A 15939-nucleotide genomic window follows, 5' to 3' on the forward strand; every position below is an offset into this window, starting at 1 on the left:
ACAGAGGAACAATTTCTTCCTTCTTAGGGTTACAAAACTTTGTATGGGGAAACCCATTGATAAAAAAAGGCATAACCCCCTCTGAAGTCCTCGAATTCAGGAAAATTTATATTTAGAAAGCCATCTGACCAAAGTGGCAGAGGAGGTAGGTGGCCTTTCCCTGTTTGCTCCAATTCCTTACCATGGTGTCCTGATCATCTAACCCTGTGGTGATCTAGCAACTCTAACTGAATTACCACTGACTTAAACTACCTGACTATTTCATGCAAATCAATACGGGGAAAACCCTAACACCCAAGGCGTCGAGCCTCTGATCCCGTGGAGCAAGGAGGAGAGACTGCTGGGAGAAGCCACAGGCAGGAAAGGGGGTCAGAGAGGGAAGCAAGAATCAGATAAAAACCAAAAAGGGGAGAGGACGACAAGATAAAGAAGAAATTCACCCTGGGACCAACGCTTAGGTGACAGAAGAGATGAGGAAGGAGAAAGGGCACATTAGACAATGAGGCAAGTGCCATGCTTTCCAATGGCAACCTCTGCTGTGCTTCTCTCCTGTCTGGGAAGTGAATACGTGGGCGTTCTATGCACTAGGTGCTTCACTGAGATGCTTCTTACAGAAAATCCCTCACAAATCCCAAGCCGGTGATAAAGAAATGGATAAACCATTCATTTCAAAACAGCCATGTACTTAAAGAACACTTACCCAAATAATCACCAAAGAGGAAGCATAATAAGAAGTTAATAACATTGAGTTTCCAAACATCAAAACAAAACAAAGTGCAAGAGAAATCTGGAAAAATCCAAGAAAAATATAATTAATGCACAAAGAACAAAATAAAGTTTTATTATTATCCTGGAAATTGCACATGCCCACGATAGACAAAATTCAAACTGCTCAAAAGAGAACACAGCCCAGGCCCTAGGCCACACCTCGAAACCAGAAAGGTCACCGGACAGGCAGAGCTCAGCAAATGCACACTCTTCGTCATTTCAACAGAAGGCCCCGGATAATGACGTTCTGTGTTTCTCTTTCATGAATTATCCCTCTTACAGATAACATGCAAGTCAGGCACAGCCTCAAATCAGAAAATATGACCTAACTTAAAACTGCTGGGTGGCCTATTTAAAACAGGCCTGTTAATTATGTCACAGTTTCTGAAGGACACTTGTTTTAGTTATGGAATCATGGAACGACCAGTTTTAACATAAACAAATCAAATACTAATCAGGAGTTTGTTTTGAGGTCAAACTCAAGGGGAAAAAAACAAATTTAAAAACCATTACCATATGTATATAAATGATCTTCCGTAATTTGCATATATCAATGTATCCCACAACATATACTGTGAATAATGATGCAATCTGAAATTGAATAAAAATTAAGTTAAAAATAAAAATTATATATACAATGAATAGCTGTAAGAATAAAAAAGGATCATTTTTATTGTTTCAAATTGATTTTTATTTATTTTGAAAGCAAGTTCTTTACTTTCCCTCTTACCTATCAATTTATTATTGAATATGGTGAATATATTAATATAGCAAACATTGGTTGATTTTTCTTTTCCATACACAGCTTTCTCAATTAACCATTTACATTATCTACTCTGTGGGTTAACCAAAACAATACTCTGATGTCAGAGTTACTCTATTATCAACAGGTAAAATTACAAAGTGCCTTGCCCAATCAAAAAATATTAAAATTTAATTAAAACACTATGATTAGTACATAATTAAAGAAGTTACATTAAACTCAAAAAATAATTATGTAATGCATGTGTGTATAACACATTAAGTTCTGCTTGTTAGTCATGCTTTACAAATATCTCTATTAATGTTTTCTTTCATAAATATTCAAGTGTTAGTTATCAAATTTATCAAATTTCAAATAAGAAGTACTTTTTTTTTTTTTAATATATTTTATTGATTTTTTACAGAGAAGAAGGGAGAGGGACAGAGAGTTAGAAACATCAATGAGAGAGATCGATCAGCTGCCTCCTGCACGCCCCCCACTGGGGATGTGCCCGCAACCAGGGCACATGCCCTTGACCGGAATCGAACCCGGGACCCTTGAGTCCGCAGGCCGATGCTCTATCCACTGAGCCAAACTGGTTCGGCAAGAAGTACTTTCACTACAAAGGTATTTTAACTTTCTTTATAGTTTTGAGGAAAACGGTATGTAGTTACCAAGTACTCTAAGAGTACTGGGGTATTTCGAGGAACTGACTGAGTGGGGGAAAGAGCACCTCCAGGAAAGTACAGCTATTATTCAAATGATGCCTCTCCACCCTCCTTCATGGAGAAAGGAATTCAAATAGAATTCCATGCTCCGCCCACTAGGTAAACAGGGTAAAAGACTGCAAACAGCCAAATACTTAAACACATGACGTAAGTTCCATTCATCAAGTGGTTTATCTCCAAAGAATCTACAACCAATTGCCTATTAGCAAGAAAACCAAGGTTCCCTTCACCAGGTTTGTCCCCTGGAACACTGTGCTGTCTGAGTGACTCACATGACCCAGTGACAGTGGAGAAGAGGGGGTGGGTGGGTGGGGGACCCGCTCTACAAGCGAACCTGACCTTGTACAGACCTCTGTTTGAAGGAAAGGGAGACGAGCACATGGAAAGACAGATGATACACAGATCACAGGTCGAAGGGGAGTTCCATAAAGCACAAACTGTTCAGCTACCCATCCTATGTTATCCTATGTGTATCAACCCCAGGTGTAAGAATGCACAACTATTCATAAAGAAATGCATTCACCTAAGAGAAATACCTAAAGTTAGAGCCCCTGTCCTCTTTTAAACACTAACAAATAATAAATAATACTGATACGCATTCCTACAAATGTGAGTTCAATCAATGCATTCCACTAGTAGATAAATAATTAACACCAATTATTAGTAAATCTTATGTAGTCCCCTACTCTGAACTTGGTTTAAAAGGATTAACAAAAATCATCCTAGACTTAGAATCGTATAAGTCTCAGTTCTACAATTGTATACAATGAGTGTGCATGATTAAACGCGCCACTCTTAAGTCAGTTTAGAGAACTAAGCACTTACCTGAGTCAGAAGTACGAACTGAGCGAACTGCCACGGGAGCATGAAGAACACATTGGAGATGCACAGAGCAATCAAGCTTCCTCGATAGAGTTTCGTGGCCCTTGAGAGGATGAATAAGGATCAGTGAGTTTAACAAGCATTCAAGCGTGGCTCCCAACTGCTGCAAATTAGAATCTCTAAACATGATCTGGTTCTAGCATAAAGTGGGCAAAGTGAGCCAATGGGTTAGAAATTATGCCTCCTGACACTCAATTACAACAACCTTTGAGAAGTAAATACCCATTATTACTATAAAAACAAAGCCGGCCGGAGAGGGAGGCAGCTGGGTCGGCATAACCACTGAACTTTTCCTAACTATGTTTGGCAAATTCTTTTTTTTTTTAAAATATATTTTTATTGATTTTTTACAGAGAGGAAGGGAGAGGGATAGAGAGTTAGAAACATCGATGAGAGAGAAACATCGATCAGCTGCCTCTTGCACACCCCCTACTGGGGATGTGCCCGCAACCAAGGTACATGCCCTTGACCGGAATCGAACCTGGGACTCTTGAGTCTGCAGGCTGATGCTCTATCCACTGAGCCAAACCGATTAGGGCAATGTTTGGCAAATTCTTAATCAAAGACGTGTAATGCTCTCAGTAGACCCATTCGGAGAGACCGAGGGCCCTGAAAGAGCACAGGAGCAGCACATTCAGTGCTCGGGAGTCTGCAGGCAAGTCCTGCAGGGACTCAGGCTGAGCAGCTGGCGGTGGGGAGGGGGAGACACTGGGGAGGACGTGGGAGAAAAACAGGCCCTGCTCAGGTAGGACACGGACAAGAGAAGAGGACCCAAAGGCGGGGTCGCTCAGAAGCCACCTGTCCACGCCTCACTTTGGTCCTACTTGTAATTTAGGATTTTTAGTAGCGTGAAGTATTTTTATCTTGTAGGTTAGTTTTAAGAACCACTTTCCTCCTGAAACGGTGAGCCAATGCAAAGCTCCAACACACCTAACATCCTCACAAAGTGAAGTGTCCATGTTAGCATCCTGAGGCCACAAGGTGTGCCCCTGACAGAGTGAGGAACCCTTAGGACAGGAGGTGCCCTGCCCATCTTTCTTATGCCCCAAGCACCCCTAACCCAGAGGACCTGCCTCTGTGCTCTGCTGTCCAACTCTTTCTTTCCAGCCTGCCCCCACACAAGCACTGAAGGATCCAGGTGGCCACTCCTGAGTTACCAAATTGACTTAGGTAAGAACCAGCAATAATGGAGTAGAGGGGAAAGAATAGATGTGATTGCATCCTACATAACAAGGGTTCCATTCCATGAAACTGGTTTGCGTTGTCTGTGTTCACTCATGTCTGGGTGTAGCAGGTTACAAGGTGCCATGTGGTTCTTCTGTTTGTAGAGAATAATCAGAAGATGAAAGCATTTTCCCACTACCTCTGAACTCCACCTAGCATCGGCATCCTCTTAGTTATGTTATTATATTGGTTGTTTTTATTATGAAAGATTAAAAATTCTAGCTGCAGTTACTCAGTGCAGAAGAAAGAAAGTCAGTTACCTGAGAATGTGAGTCACGAGCAACATCTGAAGCACGAGGAACGGGTAGGAGAAGCTCTCTCGGAGCGGCGGCGTCCACATCACGCGGGTGCACTAGAGAGAATGCACAGCGTGAGGCGTGCTGGCTACACTTGTGGAGACATCCCGGGGGAGAGCTGCTGTTTCTACGCACAGAGAGGTTTGTTCACACGTAATTTAAATAGTGTGTTGTCAGACACGCTACCAACTTTCCACCAACAGCAAAACTGGGAAGTGGGAAATGTTAGTGAGCAGGAGACACACAGCACAGATCCCGTGAAATATTAACATCGTGAAGTGTCAACAACAAAGAGCCGAACACTTCACCTTTCAGTGCTTCCATTTTAATGTACATCGGAATGTTATCATTTACTGCTTATCTGCCATACAAGAATATTCTAAGGACTATGAGACTATTTTCAAAGTGTTCTGAGAATTTCTTTCCAAATCTTATATAAATAACATAACTATGTCAGTAAGTAATCAGAAATAGTACATCTATATTAATATTTTCATCTCAGTTCAGTTAAAAATATTTAAGAAACTAATGCAGGTCAGAAAAATGTTACAGGTAACAAAAAAAGTAATTAGCTATGCCTCTAAAGTAATCCCTTTATATACTTTGAATTACTTTGGTTTAAAAGATTTTCCTTTTCATGTATGCATATCTTTACATCTGTGAGCATGGTTTATATAAAACAACATCCGTCACGATTGAGAGTAAGTTTTTAAATCTCATCACGAAAAAAACAAAACAAACCTATTTCACATGTAATAAATTCCTAACAGTCAAAATTGGGCAAAAATATTTATTCATTTTTTATACACTGATCTCAATGCTGTTCAAGCGCATCATGCTAAGGGTCAAGCATGCCGCATAAGCGTATCGCACATGAGGAAGCATCTAAAGCAGGTGGGAGCTTGCATCTTAGCAATAGCTCTGAACAGGGACAGGATCAACACTGGAAAAACCTAGAAGTCATCTGCGTAATTTTATTATGAAATGTATAACTTCAATATTATCGATCATTACTCTCAGCAATGATCCTTTATTGAGTTTTCATGTTTCGGATTTAAATTTGTTTTAAATAATTGGGTTAATCCTTTCACATTATACATTTTCTAGTTCTTTTCTGCAGGCAAAAATTTTCCCTTGTAAAAACCATCTGAGAGAAAGATTATTTTTAAAAGTATGTCATATACTATCTTAGACTCAAGTTCAAAGCAAACTAAATAATGGAAATAGAACTTAAAAGCCAGTAACAATTCACAACTATTTTCTGGCACATAAACCACTCGCTTCCATGATTAAAATAGCTCTGCTAAAAAAGAAGGGCACCAATTAGCAGGCCCCCAGCAATCGCAGGGAGCAGAGCACGTGACCCTGTGGGAAGTTCACTAACTGCAGGGACAGGCACGGCTGGAGTTGACACCCCTCCCCATACAGCAATCCTACAATTTAGGCAAAGTATTTAGAAGTCAGAAAAAAAAGGGTCTGAGAAATCTCACAACCTGAAAAATAAAATTATAATAAAATAGTCCTCAGTTCCTTGAGTTCTCACCATTATTTTACCCAAAACTTCAATGTACGCTCTCAATTTTAATATATGTCATTACTCAAAATGGTCCTTTTCTACTCTAAGCTACACTTACTGGTGTGAGTACAATGATTTCCTTGACCATTTTAGTAAAACCACAATTCTAATCACATTGAGTCACCTTTTCCTAAGAAGAAAGTGATAGCTAAGCATAGCTAAATAAATATAGCAAGTAGCTGAAAAATGAAAAATCTATCCACCTGAAAGATGAACTGAACAGTCGGATTGCATCGTTAAAAACCAGAAGACCTTGTAAGGAATGATGCTCATGGTCTCGAGTATCAAAATTATATGAAGAACAGAAGGTCCGGAATTAACCCCTAACACTGAGGTGACCAGCAGGCCTTTCAGCCTGACGGGCAGCACTCTTCAAAACTTGGTTTCGCATGTTCCCATTGTATTGAATCTCTTGGGTGACACTGTTAATAACATTGTATGGGTTTCCGTGATCCCTGCCTGCAGCATCTACGTGAACTCTCGGTGCTCCCGTGGCTGGCAGTCACTTCCTGTTTCCTGGTCATTCGCACAGAAGCTGTGCTTTATGTTCCATGGCCCATCCTATGACACTGAGCAGCATCCACCGTCAAAAAGAACCAAATAATTCCTGGTTTTTGCTCAAAACGCAGACCAAACCAATTAATGGATGTTTGTATTGTAATCATCAGTCAAATGCTCTACCCCATAAGATCACTCCAGCTTTAAATCTCTGTGATTCTAAATACTAACCATGGGTTAATTCAATATCCATAAGTAACCCACCCACTATTTTACAAGTTCAACCTTGACAGCACTGTGAAGTTCAGAGTGACTCCTGGTTGAGTTTTCGAACATGCATTTTCAAAGACTGCAGCCACTTAGTGTATAAACTCAAAAAGCAAGCTGACCTCTCTCTTTCCTTCCCACAAAACTTAACATGAAAGAAAACTGGTCAGAGGTACATTACTAGGAATTCAATTACAACTGAGTTAGTGAAAGGATTTCACTGGTACCCTGAATTTACGTTACACTTTAATCTAAACTAAGTTACTAATAATAATATAGACTAACAATTATAGAGCAGCTACCTATGTGTCAAAGATGGTCGTAGGCACTGTACACATATGAATTCATTTAATGCCCCCAATAATCCCATGAATGGGGAACACCATTATGCCCAGGTACGAAGAGGAAACGCAGGCAAGTGAGAGGATATGACTTGTCCAGGCTACAGCCACCAAATGGCAGAGCCAGGATCTGAACACCAGTGGGCAGGATCCAGAGTCCATGCTTTCTACAAAGCTGTCTCCTAAGAAAGCCCTTGGGCACGTGAAAATTTATAACTAAGATAAAATACAAAGGATACTTAAAGTCTATCAAAGCTTATTATAAATACATTAAAACAGAAGTGTGTGATATAGCTCCTATAAGTTATCCCCACACCAGGAAGTTAACTATGTCCACGGCTGGCTCACACCGTGAGCTTTCAGTTTGAAGTTATATAAAGCATCGATAGAGACCCATGATTTCTTCACCACTAAGAGATGTACCACATAAAAGCTACCAGGATGATGAAAAGCTAACTTACAATAAATGCTAGTGTTTAAAATTTGAATCAAAATAAGGTCGAACATTTAAAGAATGCTATTATAAATTGTAAAGACATTAAATTTTAAAAAGAAACCTGCATTTCAATAAGTAAAATTTCCTAAAATTTTAAAAATATTTGACTATCATAGAATAAACTTTGTATTTCTGGAAGTAAAATGCCCCAAGGATTTTGAAAATAATCCTGGAGACGGCCTACCTCTCCGTGATTGAAGAAGAAGCACAGCACCGTGACCAGGCCTCCCAACCGGCTGCCGCTGCAAGAGGAGAAGACGGGCTCAGGTCACCGAACCCAGGCCGGGCCCAGCCCACCCTGCAATCACATGTGTGCGTCCCTCCTTCCAGATCCTTCTCTGACCCATTACCAATGTAGTTTAACGTGACCATACTATTAACATGCCTCTGGAATTGGCTCCTTTCCTAATTAATTTATCATGAAGATCATTCCTAATCAATACATGTAACCCAAGGCACTCTTCTGAACAGATGACAACTATCACACAGTATATATGAATGCAACTTGTCCCGCCCTTTTGTTACTGGACAGATAGATATTTTTCAATTCCTTGCTGAAATAATTTTAAAAAGTTCAAATAAACACCCTTATACGTAAATGCTGGTGCTTTCATTCTATAGCAGTGGTTCTCAACCTTGGCTGCACATTAGAATCACCTGGGAATCTTTTTAAAATCCTGATTTCTGGGTCTCATCCTCCAGAAATTCTGTTTCTTTGTTACTAATGTTGTGGCCCCACCCCATAACAAAGAAACAGAATTTCCAGAGGATGAGGCCCAGAAATCAGGATCTTAAAAAGATTCCCAGGTGATTCTAATGTGCAGCCAAGGTTGAGAACCACTGTTCTAAAGGATAGACCTAACTGTGAGGCGGCCAAGTCAAAGAATGTGAACTTCCAGAAAACGCCATACCATCCACACCCCCTTCTCTGTAACACAGGCTGATGGGCCCGGCCTGCCCCACTTTGCCATCACACGGTGGGAGCGCTCCTCGCTGGTGCTGTGAGCTGTGCTTCCTGCCTATCACACAGCTTCATCGCAGTGGGGCTGGTTTTGTTTGGTTTTGCTTGACAAGGTGCATTTTCTCTTCTGTAAGATGCCTGTTCACATTCTTGTCCTTTTTCTATTGGATGGTCTGCTTCCCTCATTAAAGATTAGGGAAATCATTTTCTTTTATTATCATTTCTGTGACAGTCTCTTGGTATAATTTATGGTGTATTCTACCAGAAACCTGAATTTTATGTAGTTCATTTTGTGTAGTGAGATGTCAATATTTTCCTATAATTCTTCTGCATCCTGTCTTCCCCACCTCGAAATCCTTTAGTGTTCCACCATAATGCAGGTTATGGTGCAGCACCTCCCATGGGTGCAGACAGCTCTGCTTCGCTGGCCAGGGAGGCGGGTTTCCGGGTGCACTTTTCGCCCTGCCTATCTACACGAAATGCTGCGTTACCAGCACCATGACACGACGTGACTCCCAATCATTCCACAACGTGCCCCAGCACCTCCTCTCTCCCCTCCATCCTTAGAGCATACCACAGGGGTCCTTTTATTTTGCTACATAGGAAAGATGTCTAACCAGAACACTTAAAACTGATTTTCCCCCATTACAGTTGATCAGTTGATATTTCAGCATTCCCTAGTGGTTAAAAAAGTTTCTTTTGCAATATGACCACCAACTGTCAGAAAATGCAAAAGCTGCTGTGGTGCAAATTGTAAAGCACTCTAAGCTTGCTAAACATCTACCACTTTTGCTCACACGTCTCACTCACCTTCTGAGCCTTGAGTGCATTAGATATAAAATGAGGGGGTAAGAATGTAGATGCTTCAGTTCTGACGCTTAATAACTTGATAATTTTCTTTTTTCCTGCACATTTCGGTGGCATGGATCCAAAGCAATCCATCTGCACCTGACCAGCTACGTGACCTCGGAGAGTTACTTAATGTCCTTGTGCCCCAGTTTCCTCACCTATAAAATGGTTAACCGACCTCACAGGCTAACCCTGAGGATGAATGAGTTTATGACAGTGAAGAGCTTCGGCTAGAGCTGGGTACACAAGTGCTATATGTGCATTTCTTCAATAAACACCTAGCTCTAAGGAAAGAGTGGAATCTACAGAGGGAAAGCTTCAGGTGAGTCTATTGAAAAAATATTTCCGGAACTAGAATGCCAATGAAGTTTATGTGATAGATATATATTCTTATTGTGCCTTTGATATATGGCAACCCTGAGCTCAGTTTATTAATTCACTTCATTCAATTAAAAAATGTGTTCTGAGGGCAGGCATTCTTCTAGTGTCTTGCAAACATTACCTTGTTCTATTCTCACATAGAAGACGGTGTCTTCTAACTCACTAGGTCTCCTTCCTACCCAATCCCTTCTGAAACATTCTTCTATATATAACTTCCACTTCAGTTAAGCTGATAAAACACTTCACCCCCACAGTACAGCCCTGAAAGACCTTGTTGCTATAGATATAGATATAGATATAGATATAGATATAGATATAGATATAGATATAGATATAGATATAGATAATAATGTAAAGGCAAACCAAAGAACTGGCAGTAACTCTTGCTTCCCACATCATTTACTCAAATCACATAAAAACTCAATGTTAACAGGTTCCACCTGACTCAGAGCTTCCATAAAGCTGCCCTCCAGCCTTAATCACAACAGCCTAGGACAATGGACAGCTAAGGACACTCTGCAGTGGGTACTGTACCTTCAGCCTTTGAAGCAACGGTTATAACAGGCACTTAAGGAAATTATACTGAATGATGACTTTAATAAATGCACAGAAATCCTTCTTGCAATGAAAAAAGAGCATGGCTATAGATTAGCGACTCAGCAATAATGTCATTTCCATATTTTAACTTCTCTTACTTAAAATCTAATCTCCCAAATGTAATAAAGCCATCCGTAAGACAGATGGGCAGTGCTCGGCAAGAGCACCAAACGCCCAGCCTCCCCTCCTTGCTCCCAGGACACACGGCATGCTGGCTTTGCTCCCCGCAAGTCAGCCTGCTCTCCTGGTCAACTTAACTCTGGGTTAAGTTGTCTCGTTTCAAAAACAAAATTTTTCACACATTTAAATCATGTATTTTCATTTCAGTCTCTCCCAATTAAATCATTAAAAAGACGTTCTGAGACTTAAGTCAGAAATCTTAGCATCAAAGTATCTTCAATCTATATGCAAATATATTCTCAACTGATCTACCTGCTACCGCATTTGATAAAAATTTTTGAGTAGCTGCTGTATCCTCAAACACTGAGCTAAGAACTCAACAGAGGCACTAACATGAAAAGCCACACTTGCAAAGTAAAGCAGACAATGGGAGAATAGCGGATTCAAACCCATGAACTCAAACTGAAAAGCACACGTATACTATGCTCATACTTCTGTCATACGAAGAATCAGCAAGCAGGAAAAAAGAATGTTCTAAGGATACTCTCATGGTAAAATAGTTCAATAAGTAAATAGCGTGGAGATTGGTCAAAAAAGAGAGCGATAAATAGAAAAACTCTTAGAAAATGCTCAATCTTTCAGTTTTAGGAATGCTGCTCAATTTTAAAAAATATATATTTTAATGATTTTTTACAGAGAAGAAGGGAGAGGGATAGAGAGTTAGAAACATCGATCAGCTGCCTCCTGCACACTCCCTACTGGGTATGTGCCCGCAACCAAGGTACATGCCCTTGACTGGAATCGAACCTGGGACCCTTGAGTCCGCAGGCCGATGCTCTATCCACTGAGCCAAACTGGTTAGGGCAGGAATGCTGCTCAATTACTAGTAAATCAGGTCGGATGGTAAATACCTGCACAGAATATATTCCTAGTTTAACATTAGAAAAGGAAGAGCCACTGACATCACCTGGTAATGAGTGGTCCTTCCCATTACATTTTATGTAAATAACACATATTGCTTATGCTCAAATGCTTACGAATACCTAAAATGTATCGCATAAGCCCACCAGGTTGTATTTAAACCTCTAATGATTTTCAGTTTGGCTGGCCATGACAATGGTGAAATCATCCAAATGGGAAGTAATTTTATATCTATAAGCAGATATATCAGAAATGGCATTTTTATAAAACTGAACCACATTTTAATGCTACTCTCACTGTTTAGATTATTCTAGTAAACATTATTAAAACACAAACTAAAATATTCCCAATGAACAGTCTTACCTTAAGTATGTGCCATAAATGAAGAATAATGCCATCATCAGTCCATTTAAAAGAAAAATGACAGCAACATAAAAGCAAGCCGGATCTCCCAATCCTTTAAATGAACAAAACATATGCTCTAGAAATTACTTCATGCATCTGGCAGTTTATAGTAAACATGCTTATTTTGAAAATGGTTGCCTTGGTTTCCATCCATACACACACCATTACTGCGGAGCTCAGATGGAAGGGGAACAGCCGTGGACAGACACTCCTCGTGTGGGAGTACGGGGTCTCCCCCCAGCTTTCGGCTCTGCCTGGGCTTGTGACTACTTCAACAGAGAACGCAGAAGCCACACTATGTGACTGCTGAGGCAAGGTCCCAAGTGGCCACCCTGAGGTGCACGCTATACAAAAGCCCAGCTGCCTGGCAAGGGAACATGCCGGCGCCCCAGCTGAGCCCAGCCTCGCAGTCACCGCGGCCCAGGAGCCAGAAGGAAAGTGTAGCAGCCCCCAGGTGACACCAGTCTTCCCAGCCATTGGGGACTAGCCGAGGCCTCTCACATCAGGGAAACGGACCAGCCCTGCACCCCCAGCCACATCCTGACTCCTCACATCCGTAAGCAGAATAAAATGGTGGTTGTTCAGACCGTACGTTTGGGTAAGTCTATTGGGCTGCAACAACCTACTGGACAAGGTCGTAGAGAGAAACTTGCCTTCACAGCTCTCGATGGGACTGAGTCCTTCCCCTCTGGTGACCGTCCAGCAGATCTTGGTCTGAATGCCAATGAAGTCCATTATTTTGGTATAAATTCGGTACCAGCTGGCTAAGATGACCTAATTTTTAAAAAATAGAGACATTATGAGGAAAGATATTAGCCTCTAAAGTTTCATTACTGGAATAGTTTTAAGATACTTGATCATTGTCCAATTTTCCCTTCCGGTACCATCTACTGGGCATCTCTGAAGTCTACTAAGATGAGTCTGACACTCCCCAACACAGACTCCTCGCTAGTCAGTCCTCAACATTCACCACTGGCAAGAATAAAATATAACCAGAAACATGCAAGATTTATATGGTCAAGAGCTATAGAACTACTGAGGAATATAGAAGAGTTGAACAATCAGAGAGATGTCTTCCTGAATAGATCTAATTTTTTGAGATGTGAATTCTCCCTCAAATTAATTCATACACATAAAACAATACTAAACAAATTTCAAGTATCTGTCAGGAACTTTAATCTAGAAGAATTACAAAAAGGAGAGAACTGAAGAGACTGTCCTAACACACATAAAAGTATTTCTTACAATTAAAATAGTGTGATCCTGGCACAAGAATAGCCAACAGATCAAAGCACCCCATGTGGGTGGGTGGACTGCCACCCAGACCTCCAGGCCTGTGGCCCTCCCGCCCCAGCAGCTGGGAGGATGATAGCTGGCAGCTCTCAGCTGAGTCCCTCTCTGAGAACTACCCTCTGCTAATGCGTAAATTCACTAAAGGTCACCCTCACTGCCCAAGGACAACTACATCCTTTGACTGACTAGTCCCAGAGCCCTTGCCTCCAGGTAGGACAATTGTGCAGAGCCCTCCCAGCTCCAGGGCTCCCATGGGATTGGCTGCTGTCTTTATAGCGACTGCATCACAGCCCAACTCCTAATCCTGCCTAATCCTGCTTCCTTCTTCCACCTCCTGGCACTGACCCTAAGGGCATCCCTTCCACACACGTCCTGCAGGAAATCTCAATCTCAAAGTCTGCCTCAGGACCTCAACCGAAGGCCATATTAAATACAAAGTCCAAAACAGAAGCAAGTGCCCTAGCTGGTTTGACTCAGTGGATAGAGCATCAGCCTGCGGACTGAAGGGTCCCGGGTTCGATTCTGGTCAAGGGCATATGCCTGGGTTGCAGGCTCGATCCCTAGTAGAGGGCGTGCAGGAGGAAGCCGACCAATGATTCTCTCTCATCATTGATGTTTCTCTCTCTCTTTCCCTCTCCCTTCCTCTCTGAAACCAATAAAGATATATGTAAAAAATAAAAACAAAAACAGAAGCATAAATGTACAACAATGTGTATAATGAATGTGGGGAGAAGACGGAGCACACATCTAGGTGGTAGGTCACACAGACGACCACTGTGAAAAAAATATTAGACTCTACCCCACACGACACTGAAACAAACCCCAGATAAACTAAAAATGTAAATCTTAAAAACATAATTGTCACAATTAAAAAGATTTTTTAAATATATGAATAAAAGAAAATAATAATTAAAACAATTCACAGATATAATACATACACATCATGCACAAAGCTAAAAGGCTAACAAAAAGCTGGAGAAAATGTTGTATCCATATAACATAGTATTAACGTTCTCCACATAATGAATGAGCTCTTATAAAATTCCAATGGCAATTTAGACAAAGGGCATGAAAATGCACTTTTTAAGGTGTAAATGCATTTTTTTTCCTGTAAATTCATACACACACAGAGAGAGAGCAAAGGATTACTCACAGTAGCAAGGACTCAGTAAACAAGAATTCTCAAAAACACTGCCAGGGGAATTTCAGCTGCTGTAACCTAGCTGGCAAGCACTTTGGCGACATGTACAACCATTCAAATATGTATTCTGTTAAACTCAACAGCTCCACATCAACAGGTTACAGTGTAAAAAATAAGGATATGTGCAAAGACTGAGTTCAAAATGCTTACTGCAGTGTTAGGGTATTTTAAACAGTTGAAAACAAGCAGAATTTTCATAAAAGATGAACTAAATAAACAATGGTACATTGTGCACACAGCCATTAAAAAGGATGCTATGGAAGAGAAGATGACATGGGAAATGGTTATAAATAGTCTTAAAAGACAAAAGGCATTTATTTTAAAAACATGCGCCATGTGATCCCATCTTTCTTGGATCCTCCTTCTGCAGAAGCAAATGTGCATATGGTTATAGAAAGGCCTCAGGAAGCAGGAGAGCACTGAGCCGGGGGCAGTTTACCAGCCTGTCTGCCCATCCATCAGCCGGGCTAACTCACTGACCGGCAAGTTCAACTCCTCTCACTCACTGGAGACGAGCGGGAGCCCCGCTCGGTACTGGTACTGAGCCAGCCAGGGCTCGGGGCCCTGCAGAGACCGAGGCCTCCGGCGCTGGCATCAGGCCCATGCCAGCGCCCATGCTGCTGGCAGCAGGTGTGCTAAAAAGGGACCCAGGGGAAGTGGGCACAACTGGAGCACCACCCATCAGGTCACTGGCCGGCACTGAGGAAGGCACGGCTCCGCTGGGCCCTGGAGGAGCTCAGGGATGTGTCACCTGGAAGCAGGGATGGTAAAGGGGAGGCCAAAACCAGTTACTGATGTCACTGCCTTCCTCCCTCGCCTGGAGGGTGGGCCACCGGAAGAATATACCTCCAGTTAAAGGAAGCATCCCAGAGAAGGAAGAAGCACTGTGGCCAGTGACATGTGACATGAATGGTGCTGCCCTGTTACACCCCGCTCAAGCACACCTCCCAGACAATCTGCACATTTCCTAAGCCACGCAGTCAGAACAGTCCCCACTGCATCTGTTAACGCCCTTCAAACTAATGATGCTCTTCACATTCCTTTCCAAGAAGAGATACATTCTTTTTAAAAATAGAATAAATTTTATTTTGAATCATATCTGTGATTTAGAATTAGCATTTAATACAAATAACACTCTTTTTTAAAGTAAGACAATCACAATGAAAAAACTAACTTACCTCAGGGTAAAGATTGAACCTTTTTAATGTATTAATAACAAGGGGGTATTCAGTCAGCTTATCATTCATAATCATCCACACTCCGTTCAAAAACGAGGGTGCTTCCACAATAGTCTTGAAGTAGGAATAATACAATCCCTGAAATAAGCACATATTACAGTTATAATAAAAAGCACATAATTACTGTACCTCTTATTAGCTTTAAAAAAGCGTAA

At 41.3% G+C, this 15939-nt stretch overlaps 1 protein-coding gene across 1 annotated transcript in view; it reads right to left on the reverse strand.

Moving 5' to 3' along the window:
- DPY19L1 (dpy-19 like C-mannosyltransferase 1) overlaps positions 1-15939 on the reverse strand; it is a 55556-nt gene that overhangs the window by 21869 nt on the left and 17748 nt on the right. The window contains exons 4-11 of the mRNA XM_070424774.1: positions 15725-15862; positions 12706-12826; positions 12011-12104; positions 8003-8060; positions 4605-4696; positions 3064-3163; positions 1282-1359; positions 701-787 (exon numbers count right to left, since the gene is read on the reverse strand). Coding sequence (XP_070280875.1) covers positions 701-787; positions 1282-1359; positions 3064-3163; positions 4605-4696; positions 8003-8060; positions 12011-12104; positions 12706-12826; positions 15725-15862 — 768 coding nt within the window. The remainder of the gene's footprint in view (positions 1-700; positions 788-1281; positions 1360-3063; positions 3164-4604; positions 4697-8002; positions 8061-12010; positions 12105-12705; positions 12827-15724; positions 15863-15939) is intronic.

Source organism: Myotis yumanensis, unplaced genomic scaffold, assembly GCF_028538775.1.
Source record: "Myotis yumanensis isolate MYYU_CA2020_CCGP unplaced genomic scaffold, mMyoYum1.0.hap1 SCAF_9, whole genome shotgun sequence".
In the NCBI taxonomy this organism is placed as follows: domain Eukaryota; kingdom Metazoa; phylum Chordata; class Mammalia; order Chiroptera; family Vespertilionidae; genus Myotis; species Myotis yumanensis.